The 18531-nt window shown below is 53.1% G+C and overlaps 2 protein-coding genes across 2 annotated transcripts in view; both read left to right on the top strand.

Annotated features, from left to right (window-relative positions):
* Nucleotides 1–2630, top strand: part of LOC131216583 (uncharacterized) — a 64384-nt gene extending 61754 nt beyond the window's left edge. The window contains exons 5-6 of the mRNA XM_058211114.1: nucleotides 773–2301; nucleotides 2396–2630. Coding sequence (XP_058067097.1) covers nucleotides 773–2301; nucleotides 2396–2630 — 1764 coding nt within the window. The remainder of the gene's footprint in view (nucleotides 1–772; nucleotides 2302–2395) is intronic.
* Nucleotides 2631–15085: 12455 nt separating this feature from the next.
* On the top strand, nucleotides 15086–18200 carry LOC131205857 (uncharacterized). Its single transcript, XM_058198138.1, has 4 exons — nucleotides 15086–15272; nucleotides 15337–16662; nucleotides 16732–16991; nucleotides 17058–18200. Exons 1-4 carry the CDS (start codon nucleotides 15096–15098, stop codon nucleotides 18094–18096), a joined length of 2802 nt encoding a protein of 933 aa, XP_058054121.1. The 5' UTR covers nucleotides 15086–15095; the 3' UTR covers nucleotides 18097–18200.
* The last annotated feature ends 331 nt before the right edge of the window (nucleotides 18201–18531 follow it).

Raw genomic sequence — 18531 nt, 5'->3', positions numbered from 1 at the left:
TGCGCGGGTTGGTCGGGTCCGGAATCCGAAAGGATCACCGAACCCGATGTGAGTGTAGAAACCTTCCGCTGGCGTCTTAAAGGTATCGCCTCCGGGAGGGCCCCCAGGCCGAGAGCTTTCGTGAAAAACAAATCTATTTATTATGAGAACCGGGGTTTGAAGATCTCTGCACCACTCGTACGTACGAGACCGATACCCAGGGCCCAGGGCGAAGGTTTAGGATTTAACTCTTGTCTCTCTGCAGCTCCAGAGGACAGGCTCTTGTCTAAGGACAAACTACAAGGTCGCTGAAGGCCCCCCCCCTCTCTCTCTCTCTCAATTTTTGATTATCCTAATAAGATTAAGTCAATTCTTGGGGCTGCTCAAGACAAGACCGGGAGCCACCGGCTATATAGCTTGGGCTTACTCTGGTCTTGCCGTTATTGGCCACTCAGTATCAATTATTAGCGCACAACGATAGTCCCTGGCCCTGGCCTGTGGGTAACGATAAGCTTGGAGCATGCAAAACTCAGCCCCCGGACGAGGACGGCACTCCGTCCGGAAGGGTGATAAGATAACTTGAAATCGGCTTCTCGACGGTGACGCCATATTTGTCCCCACCGCTGGCCGCCGATTAGAGCCGAGCCACTCGAGTCGTGGGATTCGTGAACGGTGGGGCTCAAGATCTTCGCAAACAGCACGACGCGACCGCTTTGCGGTCCGGCGGTCACTTGACGCTGGTCACTTCGCCAATTGGCTAATCCTGTTCGGTGTCCTTCGCTTCTACTTGCAGATAACGCTGTCGCAGATCTGCCGCAGCCCGCTCCAGAACACGTTCCCATTCAGTCCGGAGATCACCGAGGAGACGCGGCGCAACTTTGACCAGTGGTGGAGCAACCAGCTGGCACCGCAGCCGAACCCGATCGCGCACAAGATCCTGCCGTTCGCCAACCCGCAGTCGGGTGGCGGCGATCCTCAGCTTCACCACCACCAGCTCGACTTCTCTAGTCACAGCTTCTCGGGTCTGCATGCGGCGGCCAAGCAGCGGGATACGCTGCTGGGGACTACCGGTGCTGGGGCCGACGGTGCGGCCCCGCACCATCACCACCAGCACCACCATGCCAGCCCGCACCACAACCTGGTGGTGCATCCGGCGCTCCAGACCGTCCACTCGCAGTACCCGAACCAGAAGACGCGCATGCGGACGAGCTTCGACCCGGAGATGGAGCTACCGAAACTGCAGCGTTGGTTCGCCGAGAACCCGCACCCATCGCGCCAGCAGATCCAGTCGTACGTGGTGCAGCTGAACTCGCTCGAGTCACGCCGTGGCCGGAAGCCACTGGATGTGAACAACGTGGTGTACTGGTTCAAGAATGCCCGGGCCGCCCAGAAACGGGCCGAGATGCGTCAGGGCATGACGAACGGGTTCGGGACGGCCAACATGCTCCTGTCACAGGCCGACTACATGAAGAGCTCCCCGAGTGCCCCTTCCGAGGACATCGATGCACTGTCGCAGGACGAGATGGACGATGAGCTCGATCGGCCAATGTCACCGCAGCTACCACTATCGCTCACGATCCACGAACGGAACCATCCGCTGACACCGTCCGCGGAACAGACCCCGATCAAGCAGGAGCATCCGGGCGGGTCCTGCAGCAGTCCACCACCGTCGTCTCCTTCGCCGCACCACCCGGGAAGCACCTTGTCGGCGGGTCCCGACGGCGTACCGATCGCCACGACGACGTCCACCAGCAACAACAACAACAACACCAGTAGCAACAACAACAACAGCACCGATGGAAGTGGATTGGGCAACAACGGGAACAACGAGCAGGCGGCCGAGTCGGGGATGGGCGAGGGACCCAAGTCGAACTACTCGGGCGGGGAGCGCAGCAACTCGCCCCAGCGCTCGTCCCGTTCGCCCGCCTCCGAGGACCTCGATATGGACGAGCCGGACGTGAGCAACCTGGACGACTACCGGTCGCCGTCGCCGGACTCGAAGCGCCAGCTACCCTTTCCGATGAACAACCCGATGCTGTCGCACTCGATCATGTACATGTCGCACTACATCCCGGCGATGCAGGCCGGTGCGGCCGGTATGCACCTGAAGAGTGACTTCGGGCCGGGCGGACCGCACGGGGCACTGGGGCAGGGTGGGCTCAACCTGTCGTTCAACAGTGACGAGCGGCGGAAGCGGAACCGCACGTTCATCGATCCCGTGACCGAGGTGCCGAAGCTGGAGCAGTGGTTCTCGATGAACACGCATCCCTCGCACAACCTGATCCTGAAGTACACCGAAGATCTCAATCGGATGCCTTACCGGTAAGTGTCGGAGTTGCGTGAAGCTGTCCCCCCCAGGCGTATCTAACCACTCCACTCTGGTCTCTCTCCTCTCTCTCTCTCTTTCCCCCGACAGACAAAAGTTCCCCCGGTTGGAGAGCAAAAATGTGCAGTTCTGGTTCAAGAACCGGCGGGCCAAGTGCAAACGCCTGAAGATGTCGCTGTACGACCCGGCGCAGCTAGCCAACTTGAGCGAACCGGGCGGCCACCTGGCGGCGCACCTGCACGACGGGCCGCACCTGGCGAGCCTGCACGAAGCCGCCTCCCAGGCGCTCCACCCGGCCTTCCATCATGGCGCCGACCGGGACTAGAGCGTGGCTCTAGAGGGCGGCTCCAACACACCAACCAAAGACTCTCCCCGAGGCATCCGGAACCGGGTGCAGCTTCCATTGGGAGTCACTAGATCGTAGCCGTAAGGGGATCCTCGACGTTTACGAGTCCCAGTTCGTGGTTTGAAAGCATTTTTATGGGAGTTTTTTTGATGTTGAAAAACACACCACCAAAAGTTCCACATTCGAGTCACTCTTTGATGCTATCGGATTCGACGCGAGCGGTCGAAACAAAATGCCAATCCCACGCGGCATCGAATTATTAAAACATTAATTCTTCGCAAGCGCTCGGTCGCAAGCTCTGTCTCTGTGAGCCTTTGGTGTCCCGTTGTGTCCGCGTGTGATCTTCAGCTCGCGTCGAGCGCGGGTCCGCGGAAAATACTTACTTTCATCGGAACCGCCGAATATTGAGCCGATCGGCTCAGCGGAAAGCTTCCCGCGGGTTTTATTACTATTTTGTGTGCGGCCTTCCCCGTTTTTTTGTAATGCGGTCCGCTCGCGGACCTGTTGCGCTCTCGGGCGCTTTTATGCTCATTTATGAGTGATGAACAATTTGCGGCACGCTATTAACGGGCACTGCCGTCGGGCCGGTGGTGGCCAGGCATTACGCTGCTAATTATATAATTAATACAAATGGAATGAAAACTCGGACGCTTTAAGGACGAGTGTGGGACAGGGAAAATCCTTTTGGGGGATTGGGCACCCGGGAAAGCCCGTGGAAAACCTGATTGACAATTTCATGAGCGAGTGAACCGGTGTCGCACGGCCACATCACACGGCCACCGGCACGGTTCCTGTTCAGCGGCAGAGAGCGGCAGATTTTCCCAACCCCATCCAATGCACCAACTACAAAGCGACCCGGCCGCTTTTCGAATGGCCAGCTTACGCCACCCGCGGGTGGGTCCCCAGGATTTTTTCCCGATCCACCCCACCGGAACCGAAACGCTACCGAAGGCACCGGACCGACCCGGGAATGGGTAGCCCTAAAGCTCAACCGCACGCACCGGGCATAATATTTATGATTATTTATTAATTAATAGGCGGAAAATAACACACTCCCGCGTGCGTGAGGACACCCTTTCCCCCCACCGGATAGGGGTGGTTTCGGGAGAAAATTCAATCATGGCGCTCGGTCGCCATCAATCAACGCGATTGGTGGTCCCCATCATCGATAACCACCCGTGCGGTGCCGTTGCGAGGCTTATTACATTATCACCCATTGGGCGCCCATTTTAGTGATCATTTTTGCGACCATTTGAGCCATTTGAGAAGGCTCAGAAAAAACCGTGCCGGGCTCCGGCAGCGTCGGGTGCACCTCAAAAGACTTTCAAACAAAATCCTGGCAGCCGGAAACGGAAGAACGAAAAAAAAAGGGGCACCGGAGGATCCCCGCAGGCCAGCAGAGGCTTATAGAGCATGTGTGGTTAATTGGAAAATGCGTAATAGGAAAATTAGTGCACGGAGATCGTGCGGGGCTTAGGAGGGGTCTTCTTTTTAGTTTGTTTTGGGATGACTGTTGTTCCGCGGAATGCGCGGAACTGTTATACGAAATTAGAGGAAATTAATAGAATGGCTTGAGTATTTATCATTGTGGATCCCCCCGGGGGCAGGGTGGACGACTTCTAGAACATCGAACAGGACAGGAGCCGCGGCGTGGTATAAGATACCATTCCAACGGTGGTTCCGGTGATTTCCGTTGGTTTCGTTCGTTAGAGTATCTCCTTCGTTAACAGGTTAGTCATAAGTCGCGCGAATCAAAACAGCCCGGCCAGCGAGAACGAAACGGAACATGCTAGTGATGATCAAACTTTACTGCTGTACATATAATGTTTTAAGATTTAAATAAATTGTACCGAAACGCTGGGGGCGCCCGATGGGGCGTTCGCGATCGCGATGTTAGCAATTAGGAAATTGGGAAATCACACTCACCCATCACAACAATATCCACATCCAGCACAGCACTTTGCACTACACACGTACACGGACACATAGAGCGGGTAGCCGTCCGCAATCTGCAATAGAGGATAAATAGGAGTTTTAGTAGCGCGAACGTAGAGAGAGAGAGTGTTGTGCACCGATCGCAAGTAAGGCAAACTAATAATATTCGATTCCACGTTTCAGTCAGCCCCTGGCCCCGTGTAATAGTAGTGTGGCACCGCGTTTAAAATTATCCCCCCCCTAGTATAGCGACTGGGAGTAACTCACGAGTCTAGTGCGAACCACTAGCCACCCCGGAATATTCCTCCGAAACCCTGTGTAAAGAGGCGTAACACGTAACTATTCTCTCCTCCGTAAAGTGTAATCCACAGCAAATGATGCAAATATACATAACGAACCAGTAAAACTATCGAACACTCGAATGGACGCCAACATTTATTAATATGATGACAAACGTTTCGATCGCGCTTGCAGAATTTGTAAACCACTCGTACCCTTAGCGTCGTCCCAGCCCCTTATATGGTCCCGCGTGTGTAACGCACGCCCGACCCCCGGGTTAATGTGGGGATTATAAATTTCTGCACTGATTGCAGCATTCAATGGAGGGATGATTTCCTTTTGCCTGTGCGGCCGGGGGAAAAACGGATCGGACCGGAGGAGAGGGAGAGGTGCTTAATCTTCCCGTTTCTGCCCGAGACGAAACGCGGTCACACATGTGCGCACTCCTAAGGCCGGATGCCGGCACAATAATGTAAAACTCCGGCGAAACCGCAAGCTCCGGAAACTCTTCTGTCGTCGAAGGAAAAAAAATCCCTAATGCCACGACGGCGAGCCGATTTTGCCCTTTCGCGACCAATGTTCCGATTCGGTTGTTTGCGGTTCGTCGAGAAATGGATAATGAAAACATTCACGCCGCACTTAATTACAATTACCCCTTAATTCCTGCTGCCAGGAGCACCCTGGAGATTGGCAACCCGGGGATGGGACAACCTTCGCGGGCCATGGTAATTCCGGGGAAAATCCTCACCCGCCAGTCCGCAGAGGTGTAAAAATAACGGAACAATAAATCTTAAAACTTTCCATACATCCTACCGACTGCCTTCAGGTGGTCCTGGGTGCCACCGTTGGCCACCCGAGCCGTGCCACGCGAAAGTGTGAAAGAAAATAGAATTAAATTATTATTATCTTCAAACGATTATGTGCATGATTTATTGTCTCATAAGATCTCCGTCTTCGGGGCGGGCGCGACTTAACGGGCGGCGGCCCGAGCCGACTTTCACCCATCCCGGGAAGGAATTTTTCCGTTGAAGGATTCATATCTTTCGGTGGGATTGGCCGGAGCGCGCCGAGGATAATGTTCTCATTTTCCCGACGTCCCGAGCGAGAGAGAGAGAGAGCCATGGTCCGTGAATTTGTCCGTTCCGTTCCGTGGCGGCACGAGGATTGATTCCCCGGGAGTGGTGAATATTTTTGAAGTAATGGTTGTCACCTTCGGAGTTTTCCCGCCTCGGGCCCGCCCCGTGGCTTATCTGGGCCACCGACTCCCAGTGCCCGGTGCAGGAAAAGCTGACGGAAAATAGATGACGCTCGGTCCCGGTTGCCGTGGCGTGGTGGCGTCTTTCGGGGGCCTGGGCCCGTTTTGCAAGTCGTTTAATCTCAAGGTAGCTTTGGTGAGTAATTTATGGCGCTTATGGGGCCGCGCTCTCGGAGCTTTCAGCTGGTGGAGCGCCCCCGCGTCTGTTGACAACAAATGGCGACGAGGCGCCGAAGCTAATAAAGAAGCCCGGGCCAAGGAGGGAAAATGTCGGCGGAATTTATGCGCTGCATATCCCCATTAAGCAATCTCGACCCGATTTCTCGGTGATGAATCTTGAACGGATATCAAGGAGCTGTGGGATCTAAATGTGTTCCTCATTAAACAGGCGGAGAAATGTCTGTGCAACTCCAGTTGCATACTTTCGGGCGTTTTCGTAGTCCACTGGAAACTGCATCTTTTAAAAGCCTTCAATTTGATTCTTAAATTGATTCAATCGACCGAAGCCTTGCAATAAAGCCTTTGTGCCTTTATGTAAATTTCGTAAGACTTCGTTTCACCGATTTACTTATTAAACTGAATTTTATGTCGAGAGTTACACAACATAAATTTTCAAATAAACATTTTCATTCAAGTTCAGATTGATGAAACATTAAGTAAAACCTTTTCAAACCTTATCTACTCACTCATAGTTCGCTTCATGTAGTAGAAAATAAGGAACCTTCTCGAAGGATCGGCGTTAAACAGCTTTCACACCAAATTCCACTTGACGATCACTTCCGGCCGTACCAGCGCGAAAGCATTCAATCCGTATCTCCAACGAACAAACCTCTACCGGCCGTGGTAGTTAAACTTTGAAGCACTGCTCCCTATCCGCCGCCCGTGAACTATCGCCACCCAATATTTATGCAACTTTATGTATGAGCAATTTTCCACATGGGGCGGCCGAAGGCCTGGAGTAATAATTCTCCATTTTTCATAGTAATTGCGTGTAAGAGGACCTTCGCCCGGGGCCGGAAGTGGAAAGCCTTCCATAAACCCGCCACGCCACGGAGTAGTGGACCTAATCAAGACGTGAAGTGCGTACCAGAAAGTGCCAGCGAAAGGCCCAGCTCCGGACCGGTCCATGTCCGGTTTTAGGGTGGGGCCCGTCAAATCTCTCCCGAGTTCCGCTATCGGAAGCCACGGGCGCCCACATCCTTTGCAGCCTCATTTTCCAACGGCACCCGGAAAGCCGCAGAAAGTGCCGACTCTGGTCCCGGCCGTCCTGTGGCGTGTGAGCCGAGTGTGTATTGGCCCACGAAACTATTTATGACTTTTTCATTCCGGCAGCGACCGTACGAAGCCAAGGATGCTTAAGAACCGCGTCCGCCTCATGCCGCCTAATAAATGGTAAGTAAAGATTATTTTCTCCTTCACGTACACCGAATGACGCATGTACGCGCCCCCTTAGGTCCCTGTCTGACCGAAGCAGCAGCATCTTGGTCTTAAGATGAACCGAGGCCGTCCGTGAGGCCCGGAAAAAAGCCATCGCGCGCCAGCCGGGCCAAGGTTTTAATGAAGGTTTAATATTTATTAATTTATTGCACACGAGCATAAAAGATAATTTATTTATTATCTTCTTCGCCAGGCCCACACCAGAGGGTGTCACATTGGTGCGCCTCGCCAAGGGGTGGCCCCGCCACATTCTGGCGGTTCCTAAACCCACGGGCCCAAGGAAAACCCTTCCGTCGATTGGGCACATCCCGGAAGCGTTCGATCTTCTCGGGGGGCACCCGGGCATCACTAAATCTTGCGACCGATGCGGATACCTTCCGGCGGTGGAACTCTAAAGCCACACCTGGTCCACGCCTGGGTCCTCCCCGCGGAGCGAAGGATTTGTGGTTTGCCGGTGCTTATTAATGTTGGCGGCCCATTAACTGGAAGCGCGGTAATTAAGAAATATTTTTCCACATAAAGCACAGCGTGGCGCAACCGTTTAACGCGGGAACCAACGTCCGATAGGTGCCCCTCGGATGCTCTAAATACACACCTTTCGGTAAGCCCTACGGAACTGAATCGTGGTTGTGTTTCGAGAAACTATCTCGTCCCAAAAAACTACATTTCCGAATTAGCCGAGATAGCGTCGTTCAACCTGTCAGCCGGTGGTGGACCGGTGACATCTTCCGTTTCCTCTCCGGCTCCGGACGGGCCTGGGATAGTGACGCTTTCAGAGGGATGGTGTTGAGATGAGAACAAGTGTCGTTTCCGATTTTTGCCACAACGGAAATAATCTTTTCCTTTACTCATCCCGAGTGCCCAAGACAGACCTGACAGAGCTCTGCTTCTTCTTCTGAGGACACTCATTCGTGTCTCCTTCGTGGGGAATGCAAGAAGGACGCGATTGACTTGAGCGTTCAATCAAGCCCCGTTTTATCTAGCTTTGTTAATTGATTTAAAGAGCCACGATATTAAAACGGGGCCATCCTCGGCGACGGAACCTGGTCCCAGAGCAACCTTAAGGGATCGTTCAATAATGGCCACATAAATTGTGCGGACTGTGCACGCGGGTTCATAATTTTTGTTTCACATAAGAAAGTGCAATAAGGAGTGTCCTCTTCCGTGTAAGGGACGCTCACCACGCCTAGGTGTATGTGGCGGCTCACAAATGGTGAGAAATTTGAATAAAATAGAAATTTATGCGTTAAATAATTTTCCCAAATCAGCTTTTTATTACGTTTTGCCATACACACGGGCGACGCAAAGGACCCACGGGCTGCCAGTCCTCACGTGGGCTCTTTTCTTATAATTCACACAAGACCCGCGTATAATTCACCCCCCCGCTCGGCAGTGGCCGTGGCCCCTTGTGTGTGAAATATTGTTCCGATTTGCTCGCCATTCCATTGGTCCCACTGGGCCAATGAAACGGAAGGATATATGGCGCAAAGCCCGACCACATACTTTCTCATTTCTTTCGCGGTCTTCTCGCGGTGGCCACACATCTCGCGGTGGCTTCAAACATTCAAATCATATCACTCTCTCTCTCTCGCTCTCTCCCGGTGGCGGAAAATCTTAAATCAAATCTTCATAACCGTCACGGAGCCCCAGGGCCGGGGCCGGGCGGCCGGGCGGAGCGGCCCCATGTGAGCGAGGCGAGTCAGTCAAATAACGTTACGAGGGATCGGCCGAATCAGTCATGATTTAAAAGTTTAGATAAGTATTTATCTCGGTGGCGGTGTGCGCTTATTTATGCTGCCTATGCTGGTCGTCGCCGGGACTCGGGCGATTTATTGGACGGCGGCGTTTAGGCGGCATGCTAGGGCGCGCCCGGTGTTAACGTGTCGGTCTTCCCGGGGGCAAGAAAAACAATAGAAATCTGTTGGTGGTTTATGTTACATTTCTTCCTTGTTTTCGTGGGAGCGCCACTGCGGCCACTGATTTATTGGAACTGTAAATAACATTATGATTGCGCTGTGATTGTGATTTTTATGCTCGTTATTTATTAAACTTGCAATAGACACGTGTAAGGATTCGTTTTGACGGGCCATTGTTGACCAACAATTCCACAAATGCTGGAAAACGTACTTCGTATTAGTTCTTGTTTTCGAATCATTTTAATCATTTTAATATTATTCATCAGTTTCATCGGATCAAAAATCGTTCACCCAATCATCACACAAAGCGAGCCACGAAGTGCCAAAATTCCACTTACCCTTGAACCGAGTGTTCGATAGACAAAGGACCGGAAGTGTCGGTGATTCTCCTCCGATTAGCGAACGGTACGACCCGGGTTTCAAATGACCACTACCTATCAAATTATCGAACTGGTTTTCTGCCACTACCTGAATCACTTGTCGATTGAAACGCGATAGAAACCAACACCAAAAGAACACAAAGAACACAACTCACATTCGCGGTCACTGCCATCACTGAAACACTAACACACTTCCAAAGATATGCCTAACATCGCTAAAAAATTACCAAACATTAGAAACTATCTGATAATCCTCCCCTAATCCACTCCGAGTCCGCCACGGCCATCGAAAAGCTGCGCACCACGAAGTTGAAAAGCCGAACGATAACTGAAACTCTTTGAAGGCTGCGAAGGCTACCGAAGGCTTCATGATCGGAGAAAGATCCAGTGGCACACAGACCGAGGTTGAGTTCTAAAAATAACACCAACCACAAGGTGTTGGACAATATTTAGGTAAAAGCTTTACACTCATTGGCACTGCTGATCTGAACTCAGCACCAGCTCGAGTTCCATTTCGAGCCAACTTTTCTGCTTCGGAATGAGTAGTTGATCCTAACCTTGCCACTGTCCAATCGAACCTCTGAGCTGAGTAACGAGTAAACAAATAAATATAAAAATTCGTAAATGGAACGTCACGCGTAAGCTGATTCTAAAATGGCCATCCTTTATCTTCGCCCAAATCGAATCATCTTCGACCGGAATCGAATCGATCAGCCAATCGGTAGCAGCAGTGCTGACCTTTTCAGTCCCGGGCAGCCCGGATTAGTCATAGCAATTTGGTGCCACTCGTCATCGAACACAACTCCAAGGAACTGGTCTATAAAAATCGGACTCCCGCCGTGGCGACTCCTCAGAGCGTGGAGGATTACGGACAAACATCTGTCCTCGGGATGCGTGTTCCGAAGCGCCGGCATAATGTTGCGAGTGTTTTATTGGATGATATTGTTACCCTTTTCGGCTCGGCTTGGGATGGAACGAAACAAAAAAAATCCGGAGTAGAAAATCCGATTTTCCCACCCGATTTCCCCGGCGGCGGTTCGACAGCGAGGAATTTGCAATGTTTCGGGCCCATTTGCGATTGGCCAGCAAAAATGTGTAAGCCACGCTTATCTTGTTACCACTGGCCTCGCTTCCGCGTGGCTTCCGCGTGCTGGTGGCGAAATGAGGGCATGTCAGCAGAATCCTGTAAGTGGCTCAACCTTCCCGGGCGCGCCTTGAATGTTTCAGCGAAAGCCGTATGGCCCGGAGTGGCCACTTCGAATCCTAAACAAATAGCACGGAACATCCCCGTTCGGGTGGCGGTGAAGGTGAGGACGACAGGACATTTTTGTTCATCCTGTGGTCGACGGCGCGCTAGCTTTCAATTAAATAAATGCATCGTCGGAATCTTCGGTAAAGGTGGCTTTTGTTCGCCACCGGTGCTCATTTTCTTAGACAGCCGATTAATTACGATGATCAAAGTCCGCACCATTCGTGTTTGCGGACTGGCCACTGGTCTGGGCCAAGATTTACTTCTTATTACTAGTGTGTGGTTCCAACGGGCGTGTCCCGTAATCACGGGCTCCATATTTGCCCACAGGCGACGAGTCCATTCAGCTACCGGGCAGGGCTAGTGTTTGATTAGGAACCGGTCGTTCCTTGGCCTTTCTTTCGTATATGTGTGTTTACCGGCACCACACAACCGGAACCGGACGGTTTCCTTGTGATAAGCAAGACACAGGCACCCGTCCCCGGGGACTGCCTGCCGCGCGCGCAAGACATCCATTCCAATCTCGTCGGGCACCTAATGGGTACGATGGACAGAAAAATCTGCATCCTGGTCCTGGGGGTTCCCTGGCACCCCACCAGACATCATTTACTAAACACCATTACTCTTGCGCCAAAGTTTCGCAATATTATCTTGCTGTGCGCGCACCCGAGCCGTTGGCTGCATTTTTCTGCATATAAATCATTTCCCAATGCTTCCGGTGCAGAGGTCCTGCGGCAGAAACTTTTTCTAATTAATTAACCTGTGCACTGTGAGCCCGCGGCCCGCACGGACGAAAAAAAAATGTGTCCAACTGTTTCGTAAGAAAAGCGGACCACCTTTTGTCTCCCGGTTTTGGTCTCCCTACTCCCAAAACTGCATCTCTTACCCGGTACCCAGTGGCGCACTAATGAAAAGGCATTTCTTTCCCGCGCGCTTATCATGCTTACTTTTTCCGGACAGTTCCCAGGGAGTTTCCCGTGCGCCTCTCTTCCGGTGGCTATTTATTTGGAGCCGGCGAAACAGTGCAACTTTTGATGCATTAAGGACGATGCTAATGCAAGTGCACCGAGACACTCGATCGAGGGTCCCCGACGGGCCCCGGGCTTCCTTATCAGAGTCCGGTTTCAATAATGGTGGCCGTCAGAATGGCAAAAAAGGGATGCCATTCGACTACTTGCCGGGGGTTCTAATGACAGTGGCCAGTGTTGGAACTTAACGAACTACTTAAGTACGGTGCACTCCTCCAGTCCGGTGGGAAGGGACAACTCCAGGACACGAAAAGTCTCGTTGGAAGCGTGTTCAAAACTATTAAAAGAAGCGACCGAAAATCACTCAAGAACGGGACAACACATTCCATAGAAACTAAAGTGGGTCCATAAAAGGCGGGAACCCTGCCACCGTCGCCTCTAAAAGAAATGACTTATATTATGTTTATTCAAATGAGCCAGCACTCGGGTCGCACTCGGGTGGCGTTTATCAATCTCAAATACAGCTTTTCCCGCGACTTTCCCAGCGAATACGGGCAGAGCCACAATCGGTCCGAAGAAATCGCATCGGCCCGTCCGTGTCTTCCCTCCGACGTTTGTATCTGGCAACGTTGTGGTCGTCCTTGTGTGGTTCTTTCCCCGAGTGCCGCTCTATTTCATTTTTTACGATCGTCATTTAGCCACAATCGGGCTCGGAGGATGTTCATTGATTTTGATTATTTCAATTCTACGTCTGCCGCTGTGTATATGTGCGTTGATTTAAGAGCCCACCGAGCGAACGACTCCTCCTTAAGGACAGCACCGGAAGACATATGTAGCGATGGGGGTGAAGCGGCACTTTGTTCCGCTTTTCCGACGACGACTATCTGTCCCGCTAGGGAAGGGGCCTCCAGCGCGGTAATCATGTGCACAAACAACAAACCGCGGGACCGCGGGAAATGATTTCTAATTTGCATATTTTGCTCGTTGCGCGCGGGTTGGCTATAAAATTGATGTTGTTCAATCACCGCGGCCCCTTCAAAACGTGCCGGTGGTAACAAACTGGGTCCATCTCCCTAGTGTTTTTTTTCCCGCTCCGCTCCGTTTCCTATTTTTTTTATGACACGGTTTGGAAGCGCGGCTCAAAAGCTCCGGAAATGGCAGCTCCCTTTTCTGGTGCGATAGTCCGGTACGGAAAGAAAAGCCATTCCCCGTCCTGTGTGATGGGAAATCGTTCGAGGAACGCGGCTCACGGAGGAGCGTCACTAAATGGGCTGATTTTATCGGAACAATGAAGCGGCGGTTAATGTGGCACCAGAGCGATGATGCGGCTGAGCGCACTGATGATGTCCAAGGGATGACGATGGAGCTGGTGGCCGTATAGAAATGGTTTTCTTAAAATCCATTCCATCGCAAGATAAGGGAGGACAGCCAAAGAACGAGCATTAAAACGTATCGAGTGCGTTGAAAGCCATTGAGACCATTGAGAGTTCTGAAGGTACAATAATTTTATTGATAAACATAAACGAACCTTCGCGTGCCCAACTCAGCCGATTGCATTCACAACTAGAGTAGCAGGGCGTTATAATTGACCTAATCAATCCCTGGCCAGTAGTCCTGCCCACATTCGCCAGGTTCCGTTCATGCATCGCACCGAAGTCACTTCCTTTCCGGTGGACGTCTTAAGCACCGGCGGACCGGGCACGGATTATGTTTATCTCCCTTCAGCGTCCAGGCGGATCCAGGCGGACTGTCGGTTGGTCTGACCGACCCACCGTTCGTCGGCTTCGAATCGGTGGCCACGTTCGTGTTTTCCCGGTGTGGACGATTTTCCTTCACCCAGGATGCCCGGGGCGTAAATAATAATCAAAAAGCGGTCGGCAGCATGCTCCATTTATGATAGGCCCGTCATCATCATCATCATCATTGAGGGATTTGTAGCCGCCCCCCGACAAATGGCAAATGCCTTAGGACCACCATAAAAACCCGGAGCCGGAGCCACCGGAACCACAAAATTATCCACCGAAAATGGGGCTTTTCGGCTCATTAAAATCAATGAGCAGCAAACCGCATCCCGGGCCCGCTTAATTATCATCCGGAGGGCCCGGGATCGGGGACAATTGCCACTTAGGAAACTATCACACACGACGACGACACGCGTGTATGAGTTTTTGATTGGCTTTCGGTTGCTAATAAATTTACGAGCCAAATTCTGTCAGATTTACCACAATTTATTGGCCCCCGGGCCCGGGGGTTTTGCTTGATGAAATAATCCCGGGCTCCAGATTTCGGTGGCGTCTTACGAATTCTGAGCTCGGCATTCACCACGAACTCCGGTACGGGAGCTTTTTTCGAACAGGCTCCTCCGAACCCCATTCTCATCTGACAGGTCGGCCTTATCTTATCCGGGGCCAAGATAGCGACAAGGTTTGGCGGGTTTGGGGCTGGTGTGGGAGCCCATTCGGAACGCGCGATTTAACCATGGCACAACAGTCTGTGGCCGACCGTCGCTAATTAGCGGACCAAGCGGCCCACGGTCCTTGTCCACACCACAGCTCTGTCTCTCTTCTGGCTTCGAATCCCCAAACCGAGGTTCCCGTGTGGTTATCATGAGAAGTCGTAAGTCGTGTTGTGAAATGAGCTCCGTAAGCTAAATCCGAACTGGTGGCCAGAGTTTCGAACCAGAGTTTAAGGCAAAGTGTTTTTGGATAAAAATCGAACCGTTTAGCGAGTGTCCGTGCAAAGACCGTGCGGTTCGGTGGCTCAACCCACCCAGCGCTGACAGCGACTCCAGATAATCGCTATCTTATCGCTGTCGGGCGGGCCAACTGCTAGTTGCACCCTTTTGCGCGACGACGACAGAAGCGGCAGAGGATCGAAATCGGCCCAGTGCGTGTTTTGTCACTCTCATTCCCGGGGCGGCAGTCGTGACTCACGCGGCCATCGGTTTTGGACGTTGTAAACGTCGTGCGTTTGGCTTAAGGTGCCTTCCATTTTCTATTCCGGAACATGCGAGAATGACGCCAGAATGAGGTACGAAACGGTATGGATGTTGGCGACGGTGTTGCTGGTGCTCGTGGTTACCGTGGCCAGCGGTCAGGAAGTGTGCCCCGAGCCGTGTAGCTGTGAGTGTGAGGAAAACATGTCCTGTGTCGATTGCTCCGGCCGTGGTCTCACGGAGCTGCCAGTGTTTGCGGACCCCAATGTAAGTGTTCCTGCGGCTCGTCGAGGCCTTCCCCCACTAATCCGTTCGCCTCCATTCTCCCCAGATTGAAATCCTGGATCTTTCGGACAACCTGTTCACGGAAATTCCGCCCGCGTTGGCTCAGTTCCCGCGGTTACACTACCTCGACATGTCGGCGAACGCCATCAGTACGCTGCCGGAGGACGCACTCGCGGGCATGTCCTCGCTCGCCATACTGATTCTGTCCGAGAACAACATCTCGAACTGGGCCGACATCCACCCGAACCGGTTGCTGTTGCCGGCCAGCAACCTGCGTGAGCTTCGCCTGGCCAATAACCAGTTCACCAGCTTCTCCAGCAACGACGAGAGCCTGGTGCTGGCCAGTAACTCGCTGCGCTATCTCGACCTCAGCAACTGCCGGATCGAGAAGGTGTCCGGTGTGGAGGTAATCCTTGGTCTGCGCAGTCTCGAGTATCTGAAGCTGAGCGAAAACCCAATCGTCGCTATTTCGGACATGCAATCGGCGAGTTTGAAGAAGCTCGAGCTGAACAACTGTAAACTGGCCTCCTTGCAACCGTCGGTTTTCACGGGCCTCACCGCTCTGAAGGAGGTCAACCTGGCGCACAATTACCGGCTCTCGCTGGTGGTCTTGCCCGATGAGGGTGAACATGTGCAGTCGGCGAGCCTGCGGAAAATCAACCTGTCACACTGCAACATGAACACGCTGGATCTGCACGGCTTTCCGGCCCTGATGACGGCGATTGTACGTGAGAACATGATCCAGCAGCTCGGACGCGAGTCGTTCACGGGGAATCCGCTGCTGGAGCACCTGGATCTGTCGCTGAACTCGATCCACAACATTCACCCGGAGGCGTTTCGGACCCTGCAGCACCTGAAGACGCTCGATCTGTCGTTCAACATGATTCCGCGTATCGACGGGAAGCTGTTCAAGAGTAACGACCTCCTGACGCACATCAATCTGAGCCGCAACTTTATCGGCCGCTTCAGCCGAATCGCGGCCGACTCGCTGGTGTACCTCAACATGAGCTGGTGTGAAATCCTGAGCATCGACTGGGATGCGCTCGGTTCGATGAACGAACTGATCGAGCTCGATCTCTCCCACAACCTTATCTCGGACATCCCGGACACGCTGGCATCGGCGTCACTCCAAACACTGGACCTCAGCATGTGTCGCCTGACGACGCTGCGGAACACCACGTTCGCCGGGCTGCCGGAGCTGGTGCGTATCAATCTGGCCGGCAACCGATTCACGACCCCGTTCCGGGTTGACTTTTTCGATCGCAACCCGTTCCTGAGCGAGATCTGGCTGGGTGACAATCCGTGGCGATGCGACTGCCGGAGCGACGACTTTTTCATGTTCTTCCTCTTCCTTACCGATCCACCGGGACGCGTAAGTCACCAGAGCTGGCGGGGGGTTTCCGAACGACCGGAAGTGGTATAGCTCCTAAATCCTTCACAGGTTAGCGATCGGAAGAGCCTGCAGTGCAACACGCCGGAGGACTTCTTCGGTGCATCCTGGGAGGGTGCGTGCCGATCGGTGTGGTTTCCGTACGAAACGATGGGCAACGCGGAGCGCATCTGGACCTGGCTGATGGTGGGCATCCTGGCGTTTTTCGGCGTGTTCTGTCTCGTATCGTCGATCCGGAAGTTTATCTCGGCCCGCCAAAAGCTCGCCGCCGAACGGGAGCGGGACGAAAACCTGCAGGAGCTGCGTGAAATGTAATCCGCGCTATCATTACGGACCCACGGAGTTCCATTCTAACCTTTCGATATCTTCCCCCAAAGTGCCCGTGACAATCGTGTCCGGTTGCTGCAGGATGCGCCCCAGAATGCTCCGGATGCCCGCGAGTCTCGACCGCCGTGCTACGAGGACGCCATCTTGCTGCCGAAACTGGACGCGGCATCCTTCGCATCGCTGGACGAGCTCATGCTGCGCGGGAAACGCAAGAAGCGCACCAGAAATCGCCGAGCATCCGGCGCGGACTTCAAAGACGACGATGAGGAGGATGAAGAGAATCGGCGGATCGAGCTACGTCAGCGGTCACGGACTCGCAGCGAGGATGTCCTGTCGCGCCGCATTGACGAGCCGCGCCCATCGCGGCCGATCGAACCGTCGATTTACCAGCGGCCAACGTCGAACCGGGTCGTCAGCGAAACGGCCGCCACCGTCCATGATGTGCGCCCGGAAGTGCCGGCCCGGCCCGGTCAGCGAACCGAAGAGCTACACTATGATTCGATCGACATCCTCAGCCTCAATCACCAACCGTCGTCGGCGAGTGGCCGTTCCGCGGTCCCTTCGGCGGTGGAAGAACCGATTGAAACGTTCGCCGGAATTAGCCACAGTCCGTACGCCAAGCGGAAAGTGAAACCTCTGCAGCACATCAACCGCAACGGAAGCATCGACGAGATCACGGACTTTGCGGACCGGCAGACGAGTCCGTACGCCAAGCGGCGCAACCCGCTAATGGCCAGCTTCCGGCGAACGGGCGGGAAGGACCAAACGGAACGGCTGCCCCCGATACCGATCGATCCGCCACCATCACCACCGCCAGTACCACCGCCCCATCATACATCTGAGATCAGAATGGTTGAGGACTACTTTCAGCCACCGGATCAGATGCGCCTCGAAGACGAGCTCGATGACTATGCCGTGATTCCGGTGCGATTGCTCTCGGCCGGGGAACCACTACCCTCTACGTCGGGCCAGATGAAACCGATACCGCTGGAGGACTTAAGGACCGACTCGAGTGACTCCAGCGGTTCGGCCACCAGTAGTGTCAGCATCGAAATCATACCCCGGACCACGGAACCGAGACCGAGATAGGGCAACAGACAGTTCGGCCCCAGCATGGTTCCTTTAGCAATTATACACACATTTTTATGCGCTCTATCTATTCACATTGCCCCCGTAGGATAGTTCCTCGCAGAGGATGCCATCATTGTGCCGAGAGTATTAAATACAATAAAAAACGTTCAAAAGGTACACCAAATCATCTATTTAGCAGCCTTTGCGGAACGAAAAACAAACCGAAATTTCTAAAAGTGAACAAAAACGGTCGCCATTCGAAACCGTTGCTATATTTCAATCCGGTCGCTGGAAATATTTCAACTCGGCGAAGGTTGCGTGCAACTTTACCGAGCAAGCAATCTTTAGGCTGCGTTCGTCGGCAATTGTTGGCTGCGTGCTGTTGCACTAATCGGTTTTGAATGGAATTCAAACTTCCGAACGGAACAGAACAGAAAACCAATATCAATGAAA

This window comes from Anopheles bellator, chromosome 1 (genome assembly GCF_943735745.2).
Source record: "Anopheles bellator chromosome 1, idAnoBellAS_SP24_06.2, whole genome shotgun sequence".
Lineage (NCBI taxonomy): Eukaryota > Metazoa > Arthropoda > Insecta > Diptera > Culicidae > Anopheles > Anopheles bellator.
The sequence above is the reverse complement of the archived record's forward strand: the minus strand, read 5'-3'. Positions and strand labels throughout refer to the sequence as shown.

Coding starts and splice junctions, on each gene's coding strand:
- LOC131205857 (XM_058198138.1), top strand. CDS start 15,096: ATGAGGTACGAAACGGTATGGATGTTGGCGACGGTGTTGCTGGTGCTC. Junction 16,663..16,731: donor TTACCGATCCACCGGGACGC/GTAAGTCACCAG, acceptor AATCCTTCACAG/GTTAGCGATCGGAAGAGCCT. Junction 16,992..17,057: donor CTGCAGGAGCTGCGTGAAAT/GTAATCCGCGCT, acceptor CTTCCCCCAAAG/TGCCCGTGACAATCGTGTCC.